Source organism: Vidua macroura, chromosome 4, assembly GCF_024509145.1.
Source record: "Vidua macroura isolate BioBank_ID:100142 chromosome 4, ASM2450914v1, whole genome shotgun sequence".
In the NCBI taxonomy this organism is placed as follows: domain Eukaryota; kingdom Metazoa; phylum Chordata; class Aves; order Passeriformes; family Viduidae; genus Vidua; species Vidua macroura.
The window spans coordinates 9,133,037-9,160,892 of NC_071574.1; the positions used below are offsets into that span (position 1 = coordinate 9,133,037).

General features: G+C 41.1%; 1 protein-coding gene across 4 annotated transcripts in view; it reads right to left on the bottom strand.

Annotated features, from left to right (window-relative positions):
- Positions 1-2,937: 2,937 nt before the first annotated feature.
- The window catches only part of WDFY3 (WD repeat and FYVE domain containing 3), a 150,682-nt gene continuing 125,763 nt past the window's right edge, over positions 2,938-27,856 (bottom strand). For 3 of the 4 annotated variants that reach the window (XM_053975347.1, XM_053975345.1, XM_053975344.1), the window contains 26 exons: positions 27,689-27,766; positions 26,705-26,932; positions 25,821-25,874; positions 23,855-24,023; positions 23,496-23,659; positions 22,573-22,721; positions 22,182-22,302; positions 21,758-21,843; positions 21,403-21,483; positions 20,942-20,996; positions 20,471-20,590; positions 19,686-19,803; positions 18,825-18,931; positions 18,133-18,286; positions 16,478-16,569; positions 15,938-16,150; positions 14,074-14,221; positions 13,105-13,259; positions 12,654-12,812; positions 11,264-11,443; positions 10,031-10,213; positions 9,307-9,403; positions 7,977-8,306; positions 7,671-7,782; positions 7,137-7,334; positions 2,938-6,634 (listed from right to left, as the gene is read on the bottom strand). In XM_053975347.1, the coding sequence (XP_053831322.1) occupies positions 6,514-6,634; positions 7,137-7,334; positions 7,671-7,782; positions 7,977-8,306; positions 9,307-9,403; positions 10,031-10,213; positions 11,264-11,443; positions 12,654-12,812; positions 13,105-13,259; positions 14,074-14,221; positions 15,938-16,150; positions 16,478-16,569; positions 18,133-18,286; positions 18,825-18,931; positions 19,686-19,803; positions 20,471-20,590; positions 20,942-20,996; positions 21,403-21,483; positions 21,758-21,843; positions 22,182-22,302; positions 22,573-22,721; positions 23,496-23,659; positions 23,855-24,023; positions 25,821-25,874; positions 26,705-26,932; positions 27,689-27,766 (3,672 nt within the window). In that variant the 3' untranslated portion in view covers positions 2,938-6,513. The remainder of the gene's footprint in view (positions 6,635-7,136; positions 7,335-7,670; positions 7,783-7,976; positions 8,307-9,306; positions 9,404-10,030; positions 10,214-11,263; positions 11,444-12,653; positions 12,813-13,104; positions 13,260-14,073; positions 14,222-15,937; positions 16,151-16,477; positions 16,570-18,132; positions 18,287-18,824; positions 18,932-19,685; positions 19,804-20,470; positions 20,591-20,941; positions 20,997-21,402; positions 21,484-21,757; positions 21,844-22,181; positions 22,303-22,572; positions 22,722-23,495; positions 23,660-23,854; positions 24,024-25,820; positions 25,875-26,704; positions 26,933-27,688; positions 27,767-27,856) is intronic. The other variant, XM_053975346.1, reaches the window with a different exon arrangement.

Genomic DNA, 27,856 nt, shown 5'->3' on the forward strand with positions numbered 1-27,856 from the left:
GCTGTGTCAGTGCAAATGGATTTTTCTTCTTCCACCGCATTGCCAACTACCAGAAAAGCCACAGCTTCTCAAACTGTGTCACAGCTGTCCTGTTAGCCCTCAGGGCTCAGTCCTTGCCATAAAAAGCTTCTGATAACCAAGGCTTTGGCTACAAAGATGTTCTCCCAGCGATAACCAGTGCAAAGTATCTCCTGTCTCTGGGCTGTGCTGCACCAGGGTGTCACGTTCTAACTTGCTATTTCTGTCTGCCTGGGTGGCTGTCATGGTGAGCAATGCCAGCCTCTGACACAGGGCAAAGAAACAAATTGGGCCTCTGCAGGAAAATACAGTTTTGCTGCTCATGAATTTGAAGCTGCTCTGTAACATTTGAGGAAACTATAAGGAAAAAGTGAGAGCCGAGGGTTTAAACTCAGCTGCAGAAGTAACCCTGAGATCACTGGCATTTTTAGTTAATACAAGTTTTCACAGCTGAGCTCAAACCTCTTTCACTCTCTTGAAGGCAGCAGCCTTGACTTCAATGAGGTCTTAGTTTAGTACAGCTGAGCTCCAGCATTTCTTTTTAGGAATAGAGTCCTTTTTCGCTCTCCTTTCTTGCCAATCCACATCTCAGCTCAGTTTGGAGCTGATCAGCTCTGGGATATACGCACATATCCCATGGTGGTCTTGTAATCACCGCTCACATGGGTAAATTTGGAGAGCTTGGATGGTGTGTTGAAAAACCTGCTGGCCAGCTCTGCCCTTTCACAGAACTTGGGAAATGGCTCCCAGGTTTCACTGCAGTTGGAGCATTTATCCTGTAATGAGCATCCTTGTGAGCTGCTGCTTTGTAAGAAGCACCATGGTGGTTCCCTCCCCAGCTTCAAGATAGTCTGGGCAGAACAGGCAAGCTTTAAGGAGAGCTTAAAGCTCTCAGAAGCTGTCCCTGGGAAGGGCTGGGAAGTCTTCCCAGAGCTCATGTGAGCACCACCCCCTGCACCTCACCTGCACAGGATTTTCATCACTGCTGTTAGGCAGAGCCTTACTACACCTCACCCCCACCTGTGCTGGCAGTGGAAACACTTCCACCCAGATTGTCTCTGCTCCTGTCTGGCTCCTGCACCAGGGGCTCTGGTGCCCTCTGGTACAGGCAGGACTGCACTTAGGTTTATCTGTGACCAAGTTTTGGTGCCATTCTTTACAAATTGCCCTTTTTGGGGGGCCAGCCCCACATTCAATGCAGTGCCACACAACTCTTCTCCAGGAAGACAGGGCAAGATTTGGCTCCCAGCACATCAGCCCTGTTCCTGGGCTTGCTTACCCCACCCTCCTCCCTACACAGTGTGGCACAGTAACCTCACTAGTGAATCAAATCTGTATCCTGACATGGAGAGAGATGTGTCCCACTGCCAGGAATTCCTTAAAAACATTCATGCATTTTATACAGAACATGGAGCCTGGAAAGCAGCTCAGCCTCACCTTTCTGAACTGAGTCATGAAAGACAATTTGATCACAGCAAATTGGCCACAAATTTGGTTTTACCTGGTAAATGGAATGCCTGGTCCCAGACAGTACTTCCACCTGGCAGGAACTGTGCTGGAGCCAGAGCTAAAGGCTGGGGCACTTGCAAGGAGCTGCCCTGTACTCAACAAGTACTTCGTTTCACTCCAAAACTGGCTGCTGGCCCAGCTGATGCCTGTTGGGATTTTACAGGGCTGGGACTGCACTTTCCCAGGATTGTGGGCTCCACCACTTCCCAATGCTTGTTCCTGGCACCTCCACTCTCCACCATGCCTGGAAAATGAGCTTGAAATACTGCATATAGTAATTGACCCAGATGCACAGAGCACCCTGTAACTGCTGTTAGTAGGAAATCTCTCCCCAAAAAGAGTGGGAGGCAATGCCAGACCCACAGCCCAGAGTTGGTATGGTTACCTGGCTCAGAGTGCTTCGGTGACATTCATCCATGACCTGCTCCCTGGCAGCAGCAGAACACTCAGGCTGCAGCTGTTAAGTGTCTGAAGCTGCTGAGCACAGTTAACTCCCCCAAAACTGTTGAAGAGACAGCGTTGTTTTTTTTTTTTTTCCGCATGTGGAAAGATTTAAAATGTGGAAATGGCCGAATGTAAAATACTTGCATGTATGAAAAGTGGACATTACCATCCTATATAACCAAGACATGGCTAAGCAAGGCCATGGAAATGGCTTCGTTAACTCCCTCCTTTTCCACTGCCCTTGTCCAGCATGACACAAATAAGTCTTTTCTGTCTGCTTTGGCTGTATTGGCAGAGCCTGTTCTTCTATGCACTGTCACATTCTGCTGTTGCAGCGTGGCAGGGTGGTAGAATTGCTGCAACCTTCTTTGAGGTGTCTCCTTCAGAAGCCGCTCAGAGTAAGACCACAAGAACAGCCATTTCAAGCACACGCATGTGCCAGAGACAGCTCAGCAGAGGAAAGACAGGAAGGGTCTTTGCATGATATATTCCAGTGAGGGGTTTATTGCATCCACCACACCAAAGGGACAGAGACAAGACAGGAGCATGTCATCTGCACGACTTAAGTGTGGGGTCAGTGACCAATGACCTGAGGGCACAGGGGCGGGCAAAGGGCAGGGCCTGAGAGCCCCCCCCTGGGGGGGGATAAGGGATGAATAATTGGGGTGGGCAGTGTCAACTGGCCAATGGGGGAGGCAATCTGATGTAGATTGGCAGTAGTGCTGCAGAGCATCACGGGTTAAGTCTTCTCTATCAGCCTAGGTGGGGAAAACGCTATGGTATGAGAGCATTCCACATTCTGCTGAATTCACACTCTACAATTTAAAGCAAAAAAAGAACAAACTAAGGCACATGATTTCATGCTACACCATCATGGATGGGCATACTCACATTCAGAAAGCAAAACAGTTGACAAGTACTAGAAACTTACTCCTCATGATGACACAGAAAAATGTTACTCATTAGTTACCATTCCCGAGTTAAAAACGTTTATTCAACTGTAAATGTATCTTTCCAACAAATGCAAAACAGCTTTTTGGTGGTAAATAGCAGGTATTTATTTGAAATGGAAAAAAAAATACTTCAGTACCTGAACTATTGCATTTAATCATGTATTGTTGTAATTGTGTTACTCTACCTTTTTGCATTGGAGACAAATATACAATGAACATTCAGATATCACAGATTGCACACTAGATAGTAAATCGTCAGGCCTTTTACGTAACCACCAAAAAACAGATATTGGATTCTGCAATATAGTACAAAATTCCACACTCCAGTCTTAGCCAGTTATCTTCAATTTACTCCTGATGCTGTACAAATAAATGGCCATTTAACTAGGGCTTACAAGTTAATAACAGGACAAAAAAAATATACATTGCACTGACACAAAAAGTCAGCTGTGTTAATAGTCATGCAACAAGTAACCAAACTTGCTGAAATTAAAAATACTTTCTAAAAACAGTTTTAACTGCATAAGTATTTTATACACAGTTCATTTACCGAAACAAAAGGAGTCTTTAAATGATACAAAGCAAATATAAGTTTCTACCAATTTTATACATAAGAAAGTGCAAAATAACTTATCTAAAGTGTTTTGCTATTGAACTGATGAATGTTGGCTGGAGGCAGCCAACCCCTCTCAAAAGCATGACATTACAGTTGCACACTACATACAAATGTTAGGAGTACATGGATAAGTTTACTACAAAGAACAAGGCAGGAGAAGACATGTGAGGTACTTGCAGAGAATACAGTCTACTAATGTTAGTGTACATGAGTATATTTTCGCTCAACAGATTTTTACATGGAAAACAAAGCAAGTATTTGCATTAGAAGCTCGAATGAAATGGAAAAAAACCCCACTCCCACATTATACCACAGTTGCCCACAGCACCAGCTGCCAGAGGGAATATGAGCAGGTGTGTTTGTCCCCCTCCACCTCCAACAAGCAAAAACGTGGGTTTTTTTGGGAACAGAATTAAGTCAGAGGGCTGTGGTGGTTTGCTTGCAAAATGTAAACTGGGCCTAGCCTGCACACTGCAGAATTTGTAAGGATTAAGGATTTCTTTAGTGCGCTGCCAACGCCGCAGACGCAGAACAACACCCATACAACGCGTCTGTGGCTGACAGCCCCGTCCTCAGGACCCCACAGCAGCACTCTGTCCTGGCTTCAGTGCTGGACCACATCAGTGTTGTTGCCATAGCCTTGCTTTTATTAGGGTTTAACCATGTGGCTGTACAAGCTGCAGTCCACAGGAAAGAAGGCTTCCTTAAATTTGGGGATGATTTGTAAATCTGGAGGCAAGGGGAGAGAAACTGTGGACTCAAAGGCATTTAAGAGTTGTTAAAACAGCCTTTTCTTCAAACAGAAAACGTTAAGGCCACTAGCCTGTCTTCTGAACTATGCTGGTTTTGCATCATTTTGGGAAGGGTGAAGGCAACGTTAGAGAAAACAGCTGAACACAGAAATTCCAGTGCTCTGCACATGCTTACTGAGGACCTCTTCCTGTTTTTAGGGTCAAATCTGCCAGGTAGCCAGTAGTCAGAGTGGCTACTTGACCATCACTCTTTGGATCCAAAATTTGGGTCAGCTAAGCTCAACAAACCTGCATTTACTCAACAGTGTGCAAGGGCTCTAGAGAAGCCTTTCTGTTCATTTGGGGACCTAGTATACATACCAAAACAGGAATATATCTCATTTTACAGACCAGCACATACATAATAAACAAACAAGTATCAAAATACATATTTAACCTTCAGTGCATAAACATGTGATACCAGGGTAAATAGTAAGTGGTCAGAATTAACAAATTATTCACTGCTAAAAGCTCAAATCAAGAGAAGACAGGGGTGCTCCCACAGTGCCAGGGACCCTCTGGAAGGAGCTCACCCCAAAGGAGAGGGCCTGGAATTTTTGATGGTGCAATTCCAACAACAATGCTGGTTTTAAGGATTTGCTGTCCCAGGGCCAGAGCCTGCCCAAGTCGTTCCAAGTGAAGGATAGTCTCATCCCTTTGAGTGACAACATTCACTCAAGTACTGCCAGAATCACCTGTCTTCTGTTGGTCTGGGTCATATCCTTACCTCTATTTAAAATAATCCATTGTGAATATACCTAACTCTAGATCAGTTTGTCACCCATTTACAAAATATATACACATATGTTAAAAAACAAAACCAAACTGACCACCAGCCTGCCTGCTACCCTCCCTCTACCCCCTCGCCCAAACAAAAACCCACTGGGGCAAGACCTCATGCAGAAATTAAGTCCATGGGCCTATCCCAATGCACATGCTCCAATCCCAGTGGATATCAGTGTCTCTACTTCATCCCACATGTAGTGCAAAATAAATGACAGAGTAGTAAAAAAATACTGCAATTAAATTCATATTGAAACTTAAAAACCATAATGGAAATCTACTGCTGTTCTCAAGCTGATGGCGTGTGCTGAAAGACAAAGAGAGCTCCGAGGAGCATGTCTAACATGACCGAGATCACCCTGCTTTACAGCAATGCCTGTTGTTACAAAAAGGTTTTTTGCAGAGAAGCTATGGGACAACAGCAGTTCAGTTTTATGCACAAGGAATTAATTCTGTACCTATATGCAAAAGCCAATTGCTATTGACTAAAGAAGATAAAAGCTGGTTCTTGCACTGCATGAATCAGCTGCTAATGAACAGTAAGTAATTAACAAAACTGCAGCTTTGATATATGTATAAAAGAGGCCTTATTAAATATGAACAACACTGAGGTGGTAAATAGTTTGGTATAAAATGCAACACAAGTGTACAATTTAGTTCCTGGTTATCTTACAGCTAGAATAAAATACTCCAAGTTCCTATTCTCAAAAATGTTTTCTTCTGAAAAAATCTGTGTAATTCTATGAATAGCCTCACTTAAATTAAGATACTGTGGGCAACTGAAAGAACAAACATGCACAGACTGGATTTTTAACAGAAATACACATAATGCCTTTGAGTTTTGTGTTTTTTGTTTTTTTTTTCCTAACATTCGTATTTAAATTGATAAATGAGATAAAGATGCCAGACAAAGTACAGTGGTTAATCTGAAGTCCCATGTAACAGGCAGTTAAGTTCATATTTAGATAAAAAGGCCGTTATACCTATTTACAATATACACAGTTGCTTGCGAAGAAGGCAGATTTACAACTATCTTCTAAAAAGCCTTGCCCTCCCTCCCCCCAGTTAAGATGACTAACTCTACAAAAACAAGACAAGAAGGGGTGTTTAGGATAAGTAAGGATTTTCGCAACAGCCACCCCAGCATGGGCTTAGGGGCTGCCAGTTCTGTTGGATTTGTGGTTATTAACCATGTCTTCCTGGGCCTTGCTCTTCTCCTTATGCTGTTCGCCTCGTCTGCCTTCTGTTAACACAAACCAATGCAATGATCCCTTTTTACTCTTAGTGCTTAGAATGAAGTATAAACATAAGTGTAAACAGACAATATTCCGATTCCTTCCAATGCCCTCACTGGTTCCTGGAGTGACAGTGGGGCTGGATGAGGTTTGCCAGGCCCCCATCAATTTCTGGGCCCCTCCTCTGAGCCCCGCTCGTGCTGCAGGTTGTAGAAGCAGTTCTGACACACCCTGACCGGTGATGAAATCTTCAGCCTTTTGATTTCTGACTGAAACCGGCTGCACCTGTGGAGAATAAACAACCATCACTGAACACGGGTCCTCTCAGTTTCTACCCATTTTCTATTGAGCTGTGGGAATTATCACCATGACTTCAAACACCAGAAAACTGTCCTAGCTCACCTTGACATGGAGATGCAAGGCATTGTGGCACAAGCAGAATTTAACTCAAATGATCACCACAGAGTCAATGCAATGAGACTGTGTGACAGATAGCTCAATAACAGCTATTGTCATCAGTTTAGACTCAGACAAAACTAGAAATATCATCTTTGATCCAGTGGATCAGAGACAAGACTTGCACTTCAGTTTGTGGGTAAGGAGAGCTCGCACACATCCTCTACGTCATACATTTTGTCTGAGGCTACCTGCTAGTGGCCCCTAAATCAGCATCCTCACAGTCCTGCACACAGTTTAGGCAGCCTCAGTCTTCTGTGGTTTTTCACAGCTTTACCCCACCTAAAATCCTGTATGGAAAAGAGCCCAAAGGAGGCTGTTGGCTGCTTACTTCTGGCAGAATAGCTGTCCACAGTTCCTGCAGTGGTGCCGCCTCTCGGTGAGTGAGAAGCGCACGGTGCAGCCTGAGCAGCTGTCGCCGCCCTCGTCCTTCACCCAGTGGTCGGCTGCAGACCGGCCTGGCTGATCGCTCACTGACCAGCTGAACACCCTGCCCCGGCCGTCTCCGATCAGGATCCTGCTGTGATCCCTGCGAGGAAAAGCAAAAGCATTCCTGCATCAAGTCTGGCACAGTAATGCACAAGCACCGATGCCCGATTTTAAATATCAGAGGATGTAAAATGGAAAAGCACTGGTGTGGTGACTAATGCCCCAATTGTCCTGCTCTATCTGAGAAATGGAGCTGCAACACTCTGTGTAACACAGTGCACCTGAACAGGTTTCCCTCTCTTTAGTGTTTTTATCTCAGTCCTCGAAGAAGGGTACCGCAAACAGAAACACCACAGAAGAGAGTTATGAACAATGGCAGCTCTTCCTGCTGACAATAGCCAAAAATGTTTCAAGTCCTCATGTGCAAGCTACTCACTTGGAGATGCCGAGCGCAGTGATTTCTGCTGGGTGTGCATTGTCTTTGCGATCAAATGCCGTGTGCATAGTTAGTTTGCTTCTGAACACCAGCTGACGCTCCCATCTGTAACCTACAAAGGAGTGGGAAGTGGGAGGGGATAAACCAAATTTGCTTATTTTCATTTTTGTTCCCTCCTCCCTCAACATACTTGTAACTGCAACTTTGTAGTAAGAACAAAATCTCCCTCAGAGATTCAAGTTTTTCTCTTTTTCTATAACATTTCACTTAGGAATAAAACTGAGGGCTGGGCATGGTTTCTTTTACCTGGTTTGAGCTTGCTGTAGTGCCGTGCTTCAGCATAGCTGGGGTGGGGGTGGTTAACCTGAGCATGGGGATGCATTTTCGCTTGTCCCTCCGAATAATTTACAAAGATAAATCCATCTTTCTCATCCAAGCTGAGCTGGTCTGACCAACGCCTGGAGTCATCAGAGCCGCTGTCTGCTGACCATGCTGCTGCTGCTCTGGCTGATGATGACCGAGGCCTGTGGCTGGTGCTGCTTGGCTGGCTCTGGCTCTCCTGCACTTTTGCGTCCTGGCCTATGCATGCATCGTCTGCCTCGGAGTCACTGCTGTCCTCTTCATGGGCTTCCTGCCCTGGATTGGCAGAACAGGGGACAAGGCACTTTTAGTGAGCCTGGTTATGGCCTGAGCTTTTTCCTTATTCTTGTGCTGCACTGCCTGCACCCCAGCGGGCATCAACTGCTGAGAGAGGGACAACTGCATGCAGGCACCTCAGAAACTTTTCAGAGATTTAGCTCCTGCCAGGAATCACACCATTCATATTTTTTGCACTTTTCTTGCACTTTTTTCTGTTTTGCCAGAGAACGACACACCTTAGCTGAAGCTATTTCCTACAACAGTCTCTCTGAGGAAGGCTATGATAGACAAAAGGAGCAAACGTGTCAGAAACACTCATGTTGGCAAAACCTTTCAGCAAAACTTACACAAGTAAGCACAGTCAGCTATGCTGAAATTCTGACTGAAAAATATGATGCAGACTTGGACTTGTTAACACAAAAGAGCAATTAACTAAGACATTTATATTCTAAGTGATACTGAAAAAAACCAAAATCTGTATTTATATAATAATTACTAATGAGTATCATGAGATTCAGATCCAAATCCAGATCATATCTTCAATATGAAGAGCGCAGGAGGAAGACCAGATGGCTAAAAGAAACGATCATAAGGCACAGACCAAAATCTTCCAAGAGCAAAAAAAGGTATCATTGCTTGTCTTGTTTAAGCTGTTCCATCAGTAGATTCAACTTGGCTGTTATGCTATAATTCTATTTCATACTAAAAATATCTAGCTCTTGGACAATCCATTGAGCATACCAACAGCCAAAACAAGCACAGAGAAAAGTTCCACCTTCACAGAACAAAAAGCTACGATGGGCAACATTTTTCTTACTTGTAGCAATATGAAACTGCCTTAAGCAAGGGGGTGAATACAGAATGCAGATGCTCTGTTCATTGGGCCCACTGGATGTCTACTGCCTTTTGAGATAAAATCTCCATCATTCCATTCTGCACTGTATAACTTGACCTACCTATAGCAAAGATCAGATACAACACTTGTGAGGAGACATACCTATTTGTGCATCCTGACAGTCCTCTTGCATTTCCAGCATCTCCACAGGCTCTGGAGCTGGTGTTTCTGGCACTTGCAAAAACTCCATCCGCCAGAACTGGAAGGACAGGAGATAAGCAGAGTGGCACTTACTGAACTCTTGGCTTTTTCCTAAGCTACTTGAAGAGTTAAAATGGCTTAGTAGAACTGTGCATTCACACTGGAAGCATGCAAGGCAGGTCCCATCTCCACACTAAACTCTATTTTTGAGGGCTAGAAACTGTAAGAGGACATCTGTGTTCATGCCTGAATCCACTCCACACAGCTGTCTGACAGCAGACTCTGGTTAAGGCTGCACCCAAAGTACTGAAAATTGGGTTAGACTTGTAGTCATCAGAGAAGACACTAAGTTTCTCTTTTCTTTCTAGCCAAGCAAAATGAATTGTCTCAAAGTGTGTGAAACTAAAATGGTGAACCAAAACAACAGTCTCCAGGTATGAAAGCTGGTGACCAAAACAGAGCAGGAAGGGAAATTTATTCTCTGCTGACTATTGCTGGTTACCACATCCGAATGGGGGCATCAAAAAAGGAGAAAGAACTGTTCAAGTGAAACTCTCAAGTAAAGCAGGACTGCTTTTGGTCCTGGTCAGGACACTGTGCTGTCCTGGATAGGCATGACTTTTCTAAATACTACCACCACCAAGGCATAAGCTTTATTTTCCAGGCAGTGATTCCTGGTACTTACCCGGACAACTCCGTCCGAATGCCCCGTTACGATGACATTCTGGGTGTCCCACTCATTCATCTCTGACACTAAACAACACATAATTTGCTGGCTTCGGCCAGTGAAGGTGTTTACACTTGCAGTAGGGCTGCCATTAATGCTCCACACATGGATGTAAGTGCCAGCACATGATACAATGTCTCCCTGCAAAGACAAATAACACCTCCAGATTTCAATACAAAGTTGCAGGTATTCTTCAGCAAAAAATATAAGTCAGGTTCATTAATAAGCCAAGTTGCAAGGCTGGCACTTTTCAGGAAGTTCTATACAAGAGGAGTCTTGGCCAGCTGAAGAAACCTTTAGGATTATATGCATTTTTTTTTAAACTCTTCCTAGAAAACCACACTTAGCTACATATTTGTATTTACAGCATAGAATGAGTTAATCAATTCCTCCACTTTTCATAGCATAACAATGCAACAGCCTATTTTTAGTACTTTCAGTTTCCAAAGGCTGCTCATGTTGACACCACTCTTTCTCACAAATACACACCACCTTAAATTTCATTTGCTTCCTTACTAGGAACAGTCCAAACTACTGCAGGGGGAGACAGGAGCTGCAGTCTAAAGCACTGGCAGCACTACAGCCAGACCACCAACAGCTAATAAACTGTACTTGCTACCCTCTGCTTGCATTACAGCCCTTTCTTGTCTTGATTTCAACCACTGCATCTGCTCCGGCTGCAACAGGGTCCATCCAGCCTTGATGGCCATGCATGGGGGCTGGATAAATGGTGACTTGTAACTCACAGGACCACCAAGGACACAAGCTTTTAGGATATGTCTGTTTCCACTACAACTGACACTGCATTGTCACCCAAGGTATCCCCTGTTTCCTTTAAATTCAGCTTAAGACAAGAGAAGCCAACCAAGGTCATGTATCAAAAGCTCTTCTTAGCTCCTGTGGCAGATCTGGCAGCTCACATGGAATGTCACACTAACTACACTGCCTCCAGCACCGTTAATAAATAACCTCTTCTGAGCTCAAGCCACTCCGCATGGAATGCACCCACCCATTTGCTCTAGACAAATGACACAAATTATTCCCAAACCAGTTGTTAATCAGTTTTCAGATGAGTTATACAAGTTCTGCCAAATTAACAGGAGAGCCTCGTGGTTTTTTTTCCTTTGGTTTAATGATTTCCAACTCTTGCTACTGCTCCCACTGCAGCCTGGTGGACAGTTTGGCTCTCACCGTTAATTCATTTATACAGAGTGCTGAAATTGGAGCCCTGTGCCCTCGAAGCTGTGTCAGGAAGGAGAGCTTATTCAGATCCCAGATGATGCAGGTGTGATCCCGGGATCCACTCACAATTATGTGATATGCCAGCGATGCCGTTAAGCACGTGACAGTGTCAGTGTGACCCAGCAGTGCCTGCAAAACACAAAGCAGGAGCAAAAATGGAAATCAGGAGAGAGAGCACAAAAATTCCACATCAAAGCCTCTTACCTGAAAGATTCAGATAAAGTAACCAGAATATCCCATCAGAAGATGCACCCACCATTTAAATATTCAGTTGATAACTATTTCCATAACTGAAAATGGTAGAAGTAATATTTTTTCCCATTTAGAAAGAGCTCTGACAAAACAAAATTTGAAGAGTCTAATGTTACAGATCCTTCCACTGAAGAAAACTCCATACTGCATCAGTAGCCTGTTTATAAGGTCAGAAAGTGTTCCAGGCTGCACTTGAAATTATATTCTGACTCCTACAGTAACTGCTGATGACTAAGAGAAGACAGAAGAGATGAGAAAGAGTTGCAGCCAAAAAAGCAAAGTCAATTGTAAGGAGGAGAAAAGTATGAGCATCTACTCATATTAGGCCCTACTTTTACATTTTAGGCTTAATCTAACTATTGGAAAAAGAGTCTGAAATACAGTCAGATTACTGCACCGTACTCAGTTAAAATAAAACTTGCTGAATACAGTAAATGTATTCAAATATGCTGCCCCAAAATTTAAGATACCGTGTTTTATTGTGTACAGTTTTAAAGTAAAACACTTCAGAAAAGTAGCCTTGGACAGTTGATTACCGCACAAGGGAAGTTACTAAATAATTCCCTAAATTTCTTTTCATAAATTTGAGGGAAAGACTTCCTCTAAAAAACAGTCCTTCTATTGCGATGCTAATGGAACAGTAACACAACCTATAACAATGATACACAGCTGCCAGAATATCTTGACTTAGTTGTGGTTGGGTTTTTTTGGTTACATTTGTTGGGTTTGTTTTTTCTTTAGTAAACACACAAAACTTACTCTGCACTTAGCTGTAGCTGACTGTAAACCACGGGTGCTTGTTTTAGATTAAAAAGCGCTGTAATTACATGTAACACTACAAAGCAGATTTTCACAAAACTCACCTGTATAATTTTGTTAACATCACTATCAAATGCCCTTTGTCTCCAGAAAGCTCCTGGTGATCCACTATTCTTAAAAACAATGCAATTTTAAAGATGCATTTTGCCCACTTTCAATGCAGATCACTCCTGAGATCTGCTGGACTCATGGTTTCAAAGGTGAGCAACACCCATTACACAATTACTTTGATCTTATAACATTACTTCACAGCTTTACTGTATTTTACCTGTTTCAGTGTGAGAGCTTTAGCTTTTTCTTTGGAGACACCCATTTCCCACACACACACTGCTGTGCTTGTTCCTCCAGTGATAACTAGTTTGGGGTTGGGGCAAATGGCACACAGGATCTGACCCCATTCTGACAAGCATTCATAAACAATCACGGCCTAAAAATACAGAAAACAAATAATTACTTGCAGAACTAGTACTTTGTAGGATAAAAAATAAAAACCTGGTTGCCACCTTGCACTCCTTAGGTCACTAAGACCTGGTAAAAAACTCTTATGAGTTAGTTGCATTCTGCCAGCATCCTGGTGAAGACCCTCAAGAGAGAGCAAAAAAAAAAAACAACTGATGCAGCAGAAGATTATTTCATTCACATGTGAAATAAATGTCCATTGTTATGTTTTTTTTTCACTATTGGGTACTGATTACTGGAACAAATTTCAGATTACAAACCTTGTCCGACTCATAGGTACCCAGTCTGCAGCTGAGGTCTGCATAGCCCCAGGCAAATGTTTTATTCCACGTGGGTGGGATGAGAACTTTGTTCTGTTCTACTGCCAAAATGCCTTTATCAGTACACACGATCTGCCCCACAGGCTCCTTGAGCTCTGAAAGAGAAGATGAGGTTATGTTTTATTGCTGGGAGAGACAAATACTGTCTGACCCCTTTAAGTACCTGCTGCCCTTCCAAAGCAAGGTCTCTGTAGTGGCTATTTATACATTCTTTGCATCAGCTACAGTGATGGCAACTTTTGCTCCATTCCTAACAAATGCAGAGCCAAATACAGATTAGTGCTTTCTAATTTCCTGACTTAGAGTCTTCTCTCTAAGCCCTGCTATGCCCCATTTAATAGAATGGCCTTCTCTCCTTACAGCAGGGAGCCACAGACTATGCTTTACTCATCTAGGAAAGAAATCTCTTTTCTATCATTTACCTGCCTTGCAGACAACGAACTTTTGTTCAGTCCAATGTCAGATTTGAAGTCAAAAACCACCTTCTTTTGTCTCAGTGCAGCTATACCATACTTTCCTGCCAACATTTCTTAGTATTTCTTGGCACTGATAAATAATCCCTTTGCTGTGAAAATCACAAAAATAGAGGCTACCACAGACCCAGAAACAACGTACTCTGAATGCTGTTTGTTAAATTCAAACTTATAAAGAGGTGCCTGGGCTCCATTTTATCCCTCTATTTAAAAAATGTCCTATTAAACTGGTGCAGCTATGGTGTTTCCCAAGTTCCTTTAAAGTAGCTAAGAACATAACTGTACAGCATTAGGATATTTTGAATTTGTCTCTCTCACAAAACTATGGGCAGTAAGAATATTAGAAGTAAGAAAAAGACGGCAAAGTACGATCTTGCTGAAACTCTGAATGCTTGGGCAAAGAAACAGCAATAACCACTGTGAGTTTAAAGTTTACCTTTCACTGGGGCAAGAGATGGCCGCAGGTTGTCCAAATGATGGAAAAAGATCTTGTCACCTGTGGAACCAGGGGGCACAGAGGTTCCCACAGCCTCTCCATTCAGACGGCTTCTAACACGCTTTGGTGGGTGAGGTTTTTTGAAGAGCTGAAATTCATCAAGAAACTAATGACCATCAAAAATTACAGGTTTACAAGGGCACTAGCTTAAAAAGATTATAAATATATCCAATATATCTTACTAAAAATTCTGCAGGTAAGCAAATGCTTTACTGCTCTCAGTATTCACTAATAACTCACGGTGAACATTTCAAAAACCTTCAACAAACAATACGAAAACCAACAAGGAGCAAAATTGCTCTGCCCCCTCAGGCTGTGGCATCTTGGTACCCTCATGGAGTCTGTGAGAGCCCTCTTCCAAACACACCACCAGCTCTGCAATGTTTTGCATCATAACTTTTAAAAATATAAACCCAAACTGCCAGGCACATTGCTAGTGGAAGAGATGGGACAAAGAAGATGCATGTTACATTGTGCAGGAAAGGAGTGCAAAACACACAGCAGCCATGTCACTGAGAGAGCCTGCCCTGGATCCCCTTTGGAAAATAACAGAAGGGAACAGCAAAACTCTACAGTTACATAAAAATGTGCTCTAAGAGCACTCACCATCAACAAAGCCTTAAGGAAGTTTTGAGTTTCCCAAGTTTACTGCAGTCTATTTCCTCTAGCAAAGCATCATGGTAGATTTCATTCAATGCATTCCTGGTAGATTTCACCACAGCTTTGTACCTAACAGGCATCTGAGGATGCAGGCAGAGCTCTGGACTCAGCTGCAGTGCTCTTCTATGGCCCTGCCCTCTGCCCCAGTCCCTGTCTGTTCATCTGGCTTTAGCTGGGCCACGTCTGATTATCATCACAACAGAGGGATTGGTTATTACGTAAGAGGAGAAAACCCTACAGACACAGAATTAGATTATTGAGAGAGAGCAAGGAAGGGAAAGGAGAAAAGCCAGAGAAGACAGATGAGCAGTTCTTATCCTTCCTTCCAAGCAATGAGAGACAGACAGCTCTAAGTGGGCTGCCACAGGAAATATCTTGTGGCTGTCCTGAAATATTATGTGCTGAGAGTTGAGTTTAGAGTTTCCAACACATGGCTTGAGTTCCCAGCCAATTGCTGAAGATATCTGTGGTTTCCACAGATCTAGGATTGGGAATATTTACCAAAGTCATTTCAGATTTTCACTGGATAGCAAAAAGACTCCAAAGAAATGCCCAATAAAAAATCCAAATCAAAACAACCAACACTGAGACCCCCCAAACCTGATCCCCCAGATTTAATGTTACATTGAATTATTTAATGTAGTCTCTTGAAGAGAACACAAGCTTTAAAGCTGCACCAAAAACTGGTCTTTACAGCTCCTTAACTATGGCTGTCCTACAAGAGTGAATCACTCATGAGACTAGGATAAAAAAAAGAAGCAGAAGTTATTACAGAAATTGTTTTACTACAGGGTAATTTCCAATACTTTAGCACTAGGCATTACTTTGAAGTTGTACTTTCATTCCTCCCCTATGACTTTCCAGCAGGAACATACTTCCCTTTTTTTAATGCTGATTTTTAGAGTTGAGCTATAATTCATTATGCCTTTATTTTAAGGATGTAAAGGGGAAAAAAAGACATTTCTAATCTCACAAGTAAAGCCCAAAGTCGATCTTTGTGTAATTTATGATTTTGTATCACTGGAAGAGTATTTATGAATAAACACTCCCAAGAAGTTTCATTCCTAAAACACCTTCCTGTTTTATATTAACACATTTCAATTTGAGTGTTAACTGGAAAATAAGAATTCTACGAAGGGCATACCTGCTTTGGTATCTGTCCAAAGTTATTAATGAATCCAATGGTAGCTGTCTCTTTTAAAGGATCATTGATGTTATATATGTCCACTTGTCCCTCATAGAAGAGATGGTGAAAGACATTTACAGCTTCTACTGCAGCAGGACCTTGCTGTTTATAGCCAAAGATCAAGTCAATCCACTCATGCAGGTGAGCACTCACAAAGTCACATTCCAGAGCCTGAAATTCAGAAGGCATGCATTCAAATGAGACAAATTGCTCATTGGTTGAGTTTACTACGTTTGCCACAAGGAGAAATGCACAACATGATTTGACATATTTTTGTTACATTTTGACAAAGCTCTTCATTGAAGCAAGTCTTGCCTCAAAGTACTCTGTAGCCAAAAATGAAGGAGAGGAAATGCTGGTTCTACAGACCTTTGCAATAATCAGACACCAACCCCTGAACTCACAGACTGGCCTGTGACTGCACAAATTGAGCTTAGATTCATGTGCAGTGGAAAGTCCCAACAGACATTCTACTGTCACCATTAAAATTCAAATTACCTCTCGATGGACTCTGATAAACTCACGAGGATCTCCTTTTGCCCATGGAGGGAGTATTACATCACCAAGTTTAGTGCCATTTTGTTTACAACCTAACAAAAAGAAAAAGAAGGTAAAAATTGGACAGAAGTACTGAAACTGAACTGCAACAGAAAAGGTAAAAAAAAAAAAATTCTAATATGCATGTATAAAGGAAGCCATTTCAGTCTTTTCTTTAAAATACTATCTTGGTTTTAAATGTCAGGCAATAAAACATGAAAAATTCTGCCTCAGTTGTTCATGTAAGATTGCTTTCAGGAGAAGGAATCCAAATACTCCTCACTAAGGCTTCTGAAGAGAAAACAGTATTTTATCATAGAATGAAATTGTCATTTTACTCCTGACAATAGCCTGTACTCCTGTGGTATGTAGGCAAATACTCATTTCCTAACAGTGCAGAGCTAACTGATATCCCCCACAAGCTCCATGCCCAAGGATACTGGCAATTCCCTGATATGCCCATGGCCTGGGCACAATATATTCACCCTGTCCTGGACAGTCCCCTTCTCACTCTGGACATCAAATAGTGGCATGCTGTGATCAACAAATATCTATTTGATAAAACTCCTCAGTTATGTTCTTGTTCTGTCACTTGTTGTCAAGAGACAATTCCACACTTCCTATTAACTCAGAGGAACACCTACAAATTTCCAACTTTACAGGGGCACACAAAAAATAAGTGCAATGCTCCAACAGAAACATTACATGCATCACCAAACTTCAAATCTTCCTTTCTTTTCATCTGGGAGGAAGGGAAGCAGGACTGCTACAAATTACCACAATCAAAAGTATCACAGTGTTTGACAATTGTTCCTAAAAGAGCCTTTTCTACTGTTGGTCCAAATACTGAATGAAGAATCTCCAGTGCTCGCAGTCCAAAATTATCAGATACAAAGGTAAGTGGACAAGAGCTCAACATTTTTTCAGTAATACCCATATTCTTTAGTGTAAAATATAGATGGAAGAGGTTTTGCAGAGTGTTCTTTGGGTTTTGCTTTTCTTTTTTTGCAAGGCTGTGCTTCCAATCTGTTCCAATAGATATTGAATAAAGGCTTACAGGCTATTAAAACCTATCATCTATTAATCTTTATTGTTGGTAATAAATTCACAGCACAGAGCTCAGAATATAAGAGCTTAATGTCAGTGTTAAGAGTGACATATAAGAAGTAACATGCATCTCCAACAAACAGGTCTCCTTCACAACTCCTGATGAATAATCACTGTCACAACAGCTGTTACAATTCAAAAAACCATTAGGAATATTTTCAAATAAAGTTCTAAAAGTGAAGATTTGTCAAACAGATTTTGAGAAGCTTAAAAAAATAAACAATGAAGATGGTGAACACCCTCATGGAATAGGTTACATGGAGAAAAATGCAAAGCAGAGAAACTCTAAGTAAAACACGATTATCTGTGCATTTTGAACTGGTAAAAAACCCAAAATTGACAAAAATACACCGATCCAAATAAAAATCTTTTCAGGGACTAGTTCTGCAGTTCTCAGAAGACACTTTGTATTAAACTGCTTACAAGGAACACGGCTGGAGAAAATACCTGAAGTCCGCCTGGCTCTGCTCTCCCACCCACAGCACTGCTATCAAGCTCTTTTTGCCTACCTAAGTCAAAATTGTTGGAATTGAGCAGGAACTCGGGGAGGTAGAAGAACTCTGGGATGAGCTCCTTCACGTCTGCCATGTTGTGCTTGGAGGCGGAGTACCAGGCTTCGCGCACGCTGTGGAACATGCGGTCAGCCAGGTCGAAGTGACCGCCCTGCCAGGCAGAAAGAGGAGCACGTCAGAGTCACAGCATCTCTCAGCATGGCAGGCTTTGCCAGGAAGGCAAATCAGAACATCCTCTGCCAAATGAAGACACTAGAACTAGCACATTTCTTTCTTGAATGCAACCAATCTCATCAGCTGCATTACTTTCAGGTACGTGAGAACAGAAAATATAGATACATATATACAGAACTATATGGAAAGAGTCATCTGTCTGATTTCAAGTCTAGTCTCTTTCAGAGAAACAGCAAAATATCTTTCACAATAAAACCCTTTTTGGTTTTTGTCTGCTGCTACTTTGTTTTGCGTACATTTAGAAAAATGTTCAAACTACAAGGGAAAAAAAAAAGGTGACTTCCATCACATTTTTTAAAAGGACATATCAAAAACCTGCCAGGCAATAAGAATTCTGCTAAAAGGTGTTTCTTCTATGATATTTGATGAAAACAAAGCTGACTGATCTTATTTCCTGGTGATGTCTAAAATACACAGGAAGCAAATAAATTGAAGTAAGGTGATGTCATTTTTACCTGTAACCGTAAGAAAATCTGAGTAAAAGGCTCCATCCGGACAAGATAGGAAGCCACGATCATGGCTGAGGAATAGTGAGTCCCATAGTGATAAGCTGGGGTTTCCCCTGCAGATTAAAAATCATAAACATAGGAAAAATAAGGTAGTTAGGTGACAGAATCAGAACTATCGGGAAAAAAAAAAAACAAAACAGTGCATTTTAATTACTCTGTGGGTTTGGACACATTCAGAACTGGAATTTGTAATTTTAATTCGCAGATATCTGAAAGCTTTATGTTTTCTCACTTGAGTTTGGGCTGCAGTGCAGTAGCCCTAATCCAATAGGGTTCTGCAAAGCAGCACTGAATGGTTACTCATTTTTTTATTTTAACTAATTGAAATGCTGCAATGCAACTACGGTGATTTCTGCTGAAGAAACGTTTTTAAAAGAGATATTTTTTCAAGTTTTGGTTTTATTTTCTACTATGGATTTAAAATCTTGGGCAGAAATACGTATCAGAACTGTTGCCTACAGATTTTGTACAGCTTTTACTTTCTCAATTTCCTGGCAAAATGTCTGCACAAGCACACTTAGAAAATACTGATTTATTTCTAAAAATGAATGTCTTTGCCATCTACTGCTGTTTGACACAGAACAGCACTGCAATAGTTAAACAGGCCTCTTATCTTCAATGAAAGCACACAAGAAAACTTGTCTTGCCAAACACAGAAGACTTAGTTGGACAGTCACAAAAAAAACCATGGTAGAGATCTGCACATCCATATCCAGATCTCTTTACCCACATTATAAAAAAAATCTGAGTCCTTCCTATGACGGCGCATGTTCCTCTGCTCTTTCTGCAGGGTGGATTGTTACTTACCATTGGGATCTTCCCAATCCTTGTATCGCTTCTTGTACTGGGCTAACCTGTCCTCTGTTTGAGCTCCCATGGGCTTGGCCAGGTTTCTAAATGTTTTTGGATTTGTAAGATCCAGTTCCTTTAAAAATACATCAGACAACAGTTTTATAAAACCAAACCACATCATTTGAAAACTGCTGATTACCACAGTTAACACCACCTACCTCTTAAGGCTGTTATCCCTGCTTTCTACACACACAGCAAGTGCAATGTTGGATATGCTTAAAACAGTCCTTCAGTATGATCCAAGACAGCGTGTTTTATCTGAAATCACATCTGGGCTCTGCACAACTTTTGCCCTGCTCCTCCTATCCCTAGTTCCCTCTATTTTTTCCACAAATACTCAATAAGCCCCCTAATAATATTTTATTTAATGGTCTGGTTTGTGGCAATGGCTGTCCACAGAAGCATTAATAGGATGTTTCACCTTTTTCAAAAGCTGTGGGGCCAGATTTCATAGTAGCCCCTACCACAGTATTCTGGACAAGGATGGTTTCTCTGTGGGCTTAGAAGTATTCTTCAGAATACACAGGTTAAAGCCAATGCAGCCATTTACAGGAACTTCTGAAAGGCAGAGGGCAAATACCTCTCTCTGTATCTCAGCCCTCACCTGTGCATGGACCAACAACATCTGTAAAATCAGCCCAGCCAAGATTCTCTAATACCCTCCCTGTTGAGAAGTGGGAGAAACAAAATAGAAACCTTCAGTAAGATTACCAACAAGGCTGACAAGATATTTTATTTACCTCTGAGTCATAGTCTGCAAGGATCCAGGGGAAGACAGGGTACTGCATGAGGTCATTATAGGATCTGCCGGCCAGAGTGTTCAAGTGCATCAGGTACTGGAAGTTACTGATTTCTCCTCTCTTAAGGAAGACAGACAACAGCACAGTTAAGTTTTCACTGTGCAACAATTAAATGTCAACCTGGCAGACTGTCAATGTGCAGCCCTCCCCAAACATAAAAACTTACTTCGATATTGCAATGCTCACTCTACTTTTACTACAGCCCTCCCCCTGAAATTCAACAGTAGAATAATTTCCTATTTGATGATGATATCATGAAATACTAAAAATTAAATGCTGAGATACACTTTCTACAACAGTATGTTCCACCTGTTAGAATAAGAGGATGCAACTTATGTGTAATGATTATTTATGTATCACTACAAAATGTGAAATTTAATACAAAAACTACCCCAGCATTTTCATACTTACTTCCCATCTTTGAGTAACAGATTTTTCTCCGACTAAAGTGCTAAGCAAGCCAGACCTAGTGGGAAGAAGAAATTAATTTCTTTACTTTGCAGTAATAACTGACTTACATCCTCACAAGACAACCCAAAATTTCAAGATTAAAAGTTATAAATTTCAACTATTATAACAACATGTATCTTTTCCTTTTTGCTTTTGCAGTACCTTTTTTTAGAATTCTAAACACACACTGTAAAAATTATGCATGTTAATGATGCAATTCGGTGCAAGTGGTGGCTGATGAGTAAAATATTTTTAACAATTTGGATAAATCTGATGGCTTCAGCACCCCAATTCCTTTCAGAATGTATCAGTATACTGATAACATTAATTCTGATACTCTCCAGATAATCCTGATATCAATGCAAGCATCATTTATTGGAAACTGATGAGCCACAGAGGTTGTGAGGAACAGAACCACCTACCCTTGCTCTACGCTGGTGTTTGGTCTCTGCCCAGACACCGACTCCGAGCTGTCGGTCAGAGATGGCACCACAGCCAAAAACCTGCAGCAGCAGTTAAAAGATTATGATTAGTGTTTCTACTCTCAGGATGTCATCTCCTGAAAAGCAGCATGCATTTAGTACAGTTACAGACGTCCTTCTGAGCAGCTCCGTGACGTCTCCAACAAAATCACAGGAGCCTCTTCTCAATGAAGGCATGTAGTGCCTTCTAGTGGCTCTTTCCTGCAGCAGTAAGGTGCTTGCAGGCACCAAAAAAAGCCTCCACATAGGTATTTGCAAACATTCATGTTAAATACTCTAATTTATTTTACATTACCTTTGATAAACTTTGTTTCTAACCCCTTTCTGGAAAGCTAGAAGATAGTTCCGTCCATCTCCTGAGAAAACTTCAATTGCAATTGGCTGAAAACAAAGAGGACAAACTCATGTCAACAATAACTTATTTTCTTGTCATCTCTGAAGGTCAGGCACAGACCATGCTACATGTGGCACTAAATTACGGTGAAGCAGACTTTGCTTACTGCAACCAAATGTTTTATTTTTGGACCACTGACGCTGACTAACACGCCCAATAAACTAAATCTGGGTAAGTTCCAACAAGGATGCCCAACCTAAATGCTTCAATTTCAACACAGTCAATAGCTTCACTTTCCAAATACTCCTCAGTTATGTACTGATTTTAATTTCTAAAAATTACATCGTCAAAACACTCCAAATATGCTTCCCCCTATCCACATTACCTGCAAAAGGTATCTCCTTTTATGCACCTCCTTGATATCTTCATATGCGAAAATGCTGCAAGTTCTTTTGAGTTGACTTGGACCTTGCCTTGCTCCCCTGGGTATGATTGGTTCATGCATCCTGTAAAGGAACATAAACAGACACGAGATAAGTGATTAAAAAGAAGAGAAATTTTCTTCTTGGAAAAGAATTATCCAATTAATTCATATGAGAGTCCAGTTACAGAAACAGCTGATAATATATTTTCACAATATACCATACTACAAATTGCTCAGTACCTGAGGTTTTCCTGCATCTTACATTACCTTGGAGTTGACTCCCCAAAATCCTCTTTGAATACTTCTTGTTCAGCTTCTAAGGATCAAGGAAACTCTCTACGAGTGTACTCACTTTGGAGGCAGTGTCTCGATGTCCCGTATCTCCCTGTTGGCTGTCATGGTAAACCCATCAATGACATAGAAGTGCTCTTTCCCAAAAAGAAGCAGCCCCTCGCTGGTGTCAAGGCCCTGAACCCGAGCACAGCGGTACATGTGCTGGATCTATGAGGAAAAGCAGATGCTTAGGGAAATCAGGTTAAGGAGCACAGGCTCAGACCACTGCTCTTTTAGAACAAGTCCCAGACACTGCTGTCTCACGTGCACATACAGCAAAATTCCTGTCAGTGTCTCCTTTAATCAGACCTAGTCTCCTTTAATCAGACCTAATGCCAGTGACTAGTAACTGGGGAGGAGGTTGCATAAAGCCTCATTGGTATGATACAAATGTATCTATTTACCAGTTTATCCACTTGCACTATGCTGCCTGAACATGTTTTAGAATCTGCAGCCTACTCAACCATGATCACAATGCTATTAAATGGTATACTTCAGATGGACAAAGCCTGAAATACCAAATACACAGCATGGTAAATCAACACTGATCTTGGGGATAAAATACTACTTATCAAGGTTTCCCATTCTAATGAAGGCAACAATTAATTAGGAACAGTGTGCCAAATTCAGCATTTATATTTTCAGTGTTTGTTTTCTATCCTGATCATTAAGTTGACAGGACAATAAACCAAGCATGGGATAGTTCACAGCCTTCATTTCAGGACAGGTGAATTTTTCCCTTGCAGGCAGAAGATAAAAAAAAAAGATAATGTTTCCAGTACAGAATTTTTAGGGTCAGGCACACAAAGTACACATTTTAAGGAAGAAGCTGATGAAATATACAGATCAAGGAAGATATATAGGACATTTATGAATGTTTGGGAGACATAATGAAGAAATTCCAATACATTCAGTTCTTAGTGTGTTTGAAACACACAGTACCTTCTCTCCTTCTTCAAGAAGTCGAAGCAAAGTTGTATTGTCAGTCTTCTCCTCTTCATCAATTGAACTCCCCTCAACAATTTGATCCTGTGATTGGTCCTGGTTCTCATCGTCTCCTCCATCAGGAGCAGAGCGAGATCGTTTCAGGGGAGGCTTCACCAGGCCTGGAAAAGAATAGAGACAGATAAATGTCATAAAGATACATAAAAAATTAACTTCACAAAACTTATAATCTTTCAAATTACTGACCCAATGCTAAGAGAGAAAAAACAAGAGTTGTTTTTCTTGCATAAGTCCTGCAGGACTTATGCCTGTCTTAATGCAAATGCATGAGAGGATGACAAACCAAACCATCTAACCTTTGACTCTTGCAATAGTGTCCTCCCCGTGCTCTGGCTCCTGCTGAGTTGTTTCACCCACTGTGTTCTCTTCTATGGCATCCTGGAAGACCGCGGGGTTTCCGGAAGCCAGGCGCATGTAGTACTCCTTGCTGTCATAACTGATGGCTCTCCGGTAGCGAGCAGGTTTCTTGGGAATAATGGAAGAAATCACTTGGTCAGCCAACTCCTCACTCAGTCTCTTAGTGAAGGTCTTTCAGGAAAAGGGTGTGCAGCACAGTGCATGCCCATTGAGTGATTTGTGCGTGCTCATACACCAACACAGAGAGGAACAGACTCTTCAGGAGATCTGATCTGTTGGCTAATTTGCAAGGAGCTATAGTGCCACTCAAGCAAACATGGGGTTGCAGAAAAGCCTGCAGATAAAACTAGAACATGGGGAGTAGGTGTAGCCACTATGTTATGAACTGTCATAAAAAGCTGGGATTCTTGTGCTTAACACTGATAGCTCAGAAGGCCATTTTATCATCTTTTTACTCCTTAACAACATATGCAGTTTATTTGTTAGCCAGCTGACTTCTTTGTTAGGCAGTAATTGAATAAAAATTTCCTTGAATAAAAATTTGAATACAAAAATGTGGAAGCTGGTATGAACTAAAAAGCACCAAGGGATTGGCTTTAAGTCTCAAAAATTCTTCATTAATTTAGTTGCTTCTTTTTTTAGTAAAGTTTCTGATGGTTTATGGGGAGGAGACCAGCAAGAGAATATGCATGTACCTGAAGTAAATATTTGAGCATTGTTTGTACCTCTGTGTGGTGGTTTTGGTCCTTTTTTGTGGGTTTTTTTTTGCTTTGTTGAGCGTTTGTTGTTTTGGTTTGGGTTTTTTCTTTTTTTTGTGTGATGTTTCCTTCCTTTTTGTCTGTCCCAACCTGCATCACAGGGTAATTCTTACATTCCTCACTTAATTAAGGAATCAAACTAGCTTTATTACAAGTTGATGCTCAGGATGATAAAGATACTAAGATCAGCAACACAGAAATTTATTATTCAGGTCAAATTGGCTGCTCCCAAAAATAAAAAATTTAAGGCACTGTAATTTAATTTGCTCACTTATGTTTAACCAAGTCTTCACTCCTTATCAGCACAAAATTGCCACTTAAACGATGCTTAAAATATTTGTGGAAACAACTTATGTATAACCTACAAAGAGAAATCCTTTATAGCACTGCTAAGGTGAAGGAAAGAAGGAAAACAGTAACAATTTATATTAGATATTCTGTATAATAGAATTACTTGCATTTATATGAATTAGATAATTGTAAAAGGTAATTCAAAATGAGTGAATGCATATTACACACTGTACTTAGTGATGGGCAAGACTGCAACTCTAATTAACAGAGAAAGGCATAATACTGAAATGCTTGCAGAGAAGCCACTTCCAAGCATGTCTGTTCTTTTCACAAAAGGATTCATATTTTTTTAGCAAATGTGTGCATCTTATTAATAGCAAAACAAAGAGTCAGCTAAGACAAATATGGGCTTTAACAAAAGTTAACCTTTTAAAGCCCATTATGGACAAAAAAGGAGAAAAAACACTCCCCAGATCCTCTCTTAGAAGGAAACACTTTCCCAGTAAGTGCTTCCAAGTGATGTGTTGCCCATTACTAAATGTGTTCCACTGACCAATAGTTTCAGGTCCCAAAGCCACAACACTCCACACAGTGAGAACAGTGGTAGCACAGCCCAACACAGCCTGTTAGTGTGCAGCAAAGAAGGGAAGGTCTACAGAAAGTTTTATTAGGTGAAGGTTGAGGACAGCACAGTAACATCTTCTAATATGATTACTGAAAAACCCCTTAGGTCTGGAATTGTTTACTGAAAGAGCAAGTTGAAAGCCAAACGTAGAAGCCTTGTTAAGACTGCCTAACATGCAGGAGAACTTGTATTTATTTTACATTCTTTCAGTCAGTGTACTTGTTTCTTTACCTTTTGAGGAATGGTATCATCAGATGTCTCAGGAAGTCTGTTTGAGATGTCAGACTGGAAACAGGGCATCAATTACATAAGCATCAATTACATCAGAGAAAGAACACTTTTGAGAAGAATGTATGATGGCATGTTCTCTACTTCATGTGAATTAGACTGTCACTACAGGTACTGTGTGTCAGACCACAAGCAGGCAATAATATCTAATAGTTTAAAATTGATTGACTTCAATGTTTTCTCTGCTCTTTTAAAAGTACTTTGACACTCAGACATAATTTGAGGGAAAAAAATCCTGCATGCATACACACAGGCTTAAAAAGAGATAATAAAGACTGCTTCCTTTCTTAAAAGCAGTGTTCCAAAATTAACAGGAACTAACTGCAAAGCTTTCAAAGGCCACAAACATTTCTGCTCCACAGTCCACATTCATCTTCACAGATTGATGAAAGTACATTTCAAAAGTGCACCCAAACCAAGGCTTGTAGCCCTTTTATCCGGGTTTTTTTTTTTTTTTATCACTGTTTTCCGCATTATTTAGATTAAGGCCAAGAACCCAGACTGAACCTCACACAGTAATGGAACTTTCAGCCTCTGAAGGCTTGTGAAGATGCCAGTGCTGGTTGTTGGCAGGATCACTCAGCACACCTCACATTAGATTACAATATATCCAAATTTGCTTGGTTTTGAGCCAAGTGACTCAGTCCCTTCCCTAAATATATCATGAAGAACAACTGGACTTTACCAACCATTTAGGACAGACAGAAGAATATCAGGTCTTATCAACAGAGTAAAGTATCTTTCTTAAGAAAAACCTATCAAAAAAAAAAAAAAAGCACTTTACAACAGGGTGTGTAATCACCCATCCCAAACTCCTCAATACTTACCATCAAGTTTGTTTCCTGCTCAGCCTCGGGCATGTAGGGATACTGAGTATAAAACATGTCATTCCGCACCATCTTTTTCCTCATTCTGCAGGGACCCTCAGTCATCTCCAGCATCCACTTGTCCAGGTGGGAGCCGATGGGGGGCCCCCAGAGCCCTCGCTCTCGCAGTAACTCGTACTCGATTTGAGACCACTCCTCAGCCACGTATTTCAACGCATTCTGCTGACGCTGAACACAAAGACATTTGTAAATACACGGAATTTGAAAAATGATTTTAAGAATGAAACCTGACAGGAGGACTTCCTGCCCTTATTTGCACAGGAAAGAGAAGTTCAATGAAGCAAAGTTCGGTGGTTGTTTTTTTTTTTTTAACAAATTGCTTTGAATGATGTGTTTCTCTCAGAAGTTATTTCTTAAGATTTATAGCATGTAGCTCAGCAACCAATTTGAACGAAATGTCTTTGGGAATGTTTGGCAGACACCACAGGGTGGAACAACTTCATTCTGGAAGGCACAGACCAGCCACTTTCTATTACTGCATGATACCATAGAATTTTCTTTGTGTTACTGTGAAAGTAGCATTTAGACACAATGCTTCTCCACATTTCCTCTTAGTTTCTCTATAATGCTTTAGAAATACAGTGTATTTCCAATCTCTCTCTTTTGTTCCTTTTCTGTTTGGTTTTTTGGTTTGGTTTTTTTTACACTTGTTAGGAATTTAAGCTTCTTTAAAAAAAATCACACTTAACATGTGATATTGCTACAAGAGTTTTCATCTACAACCAAATCAGAATTAGTTTCCTCATTTGTTTTTTTGATTGTACCTGAAAACCCCTTAAAAATAACAACTGTATGTAAACATCCAAGCATTTCACCTATAAGAGCCCAGTATTTCACAAGCCTCATACTGAGAAATGGCATTGGTACAACCTTAACAGGCCAAAGTATCAGCGTCAGGTAATCAGCACTGCAAGCCATCCATACCTCCTGGTATTCTTTATACTGCATATCAACCAGGTCCCGAACCACTGCAATGTGAGTAAACATCCACTGGGAAATTTCCTAAGACAAAAACAAGGTGACAAACAGAATAATACTTTATAAACAAGAGTTTGTTTGAATGAAAAGCCTAGGAATACACCACATTGCTAA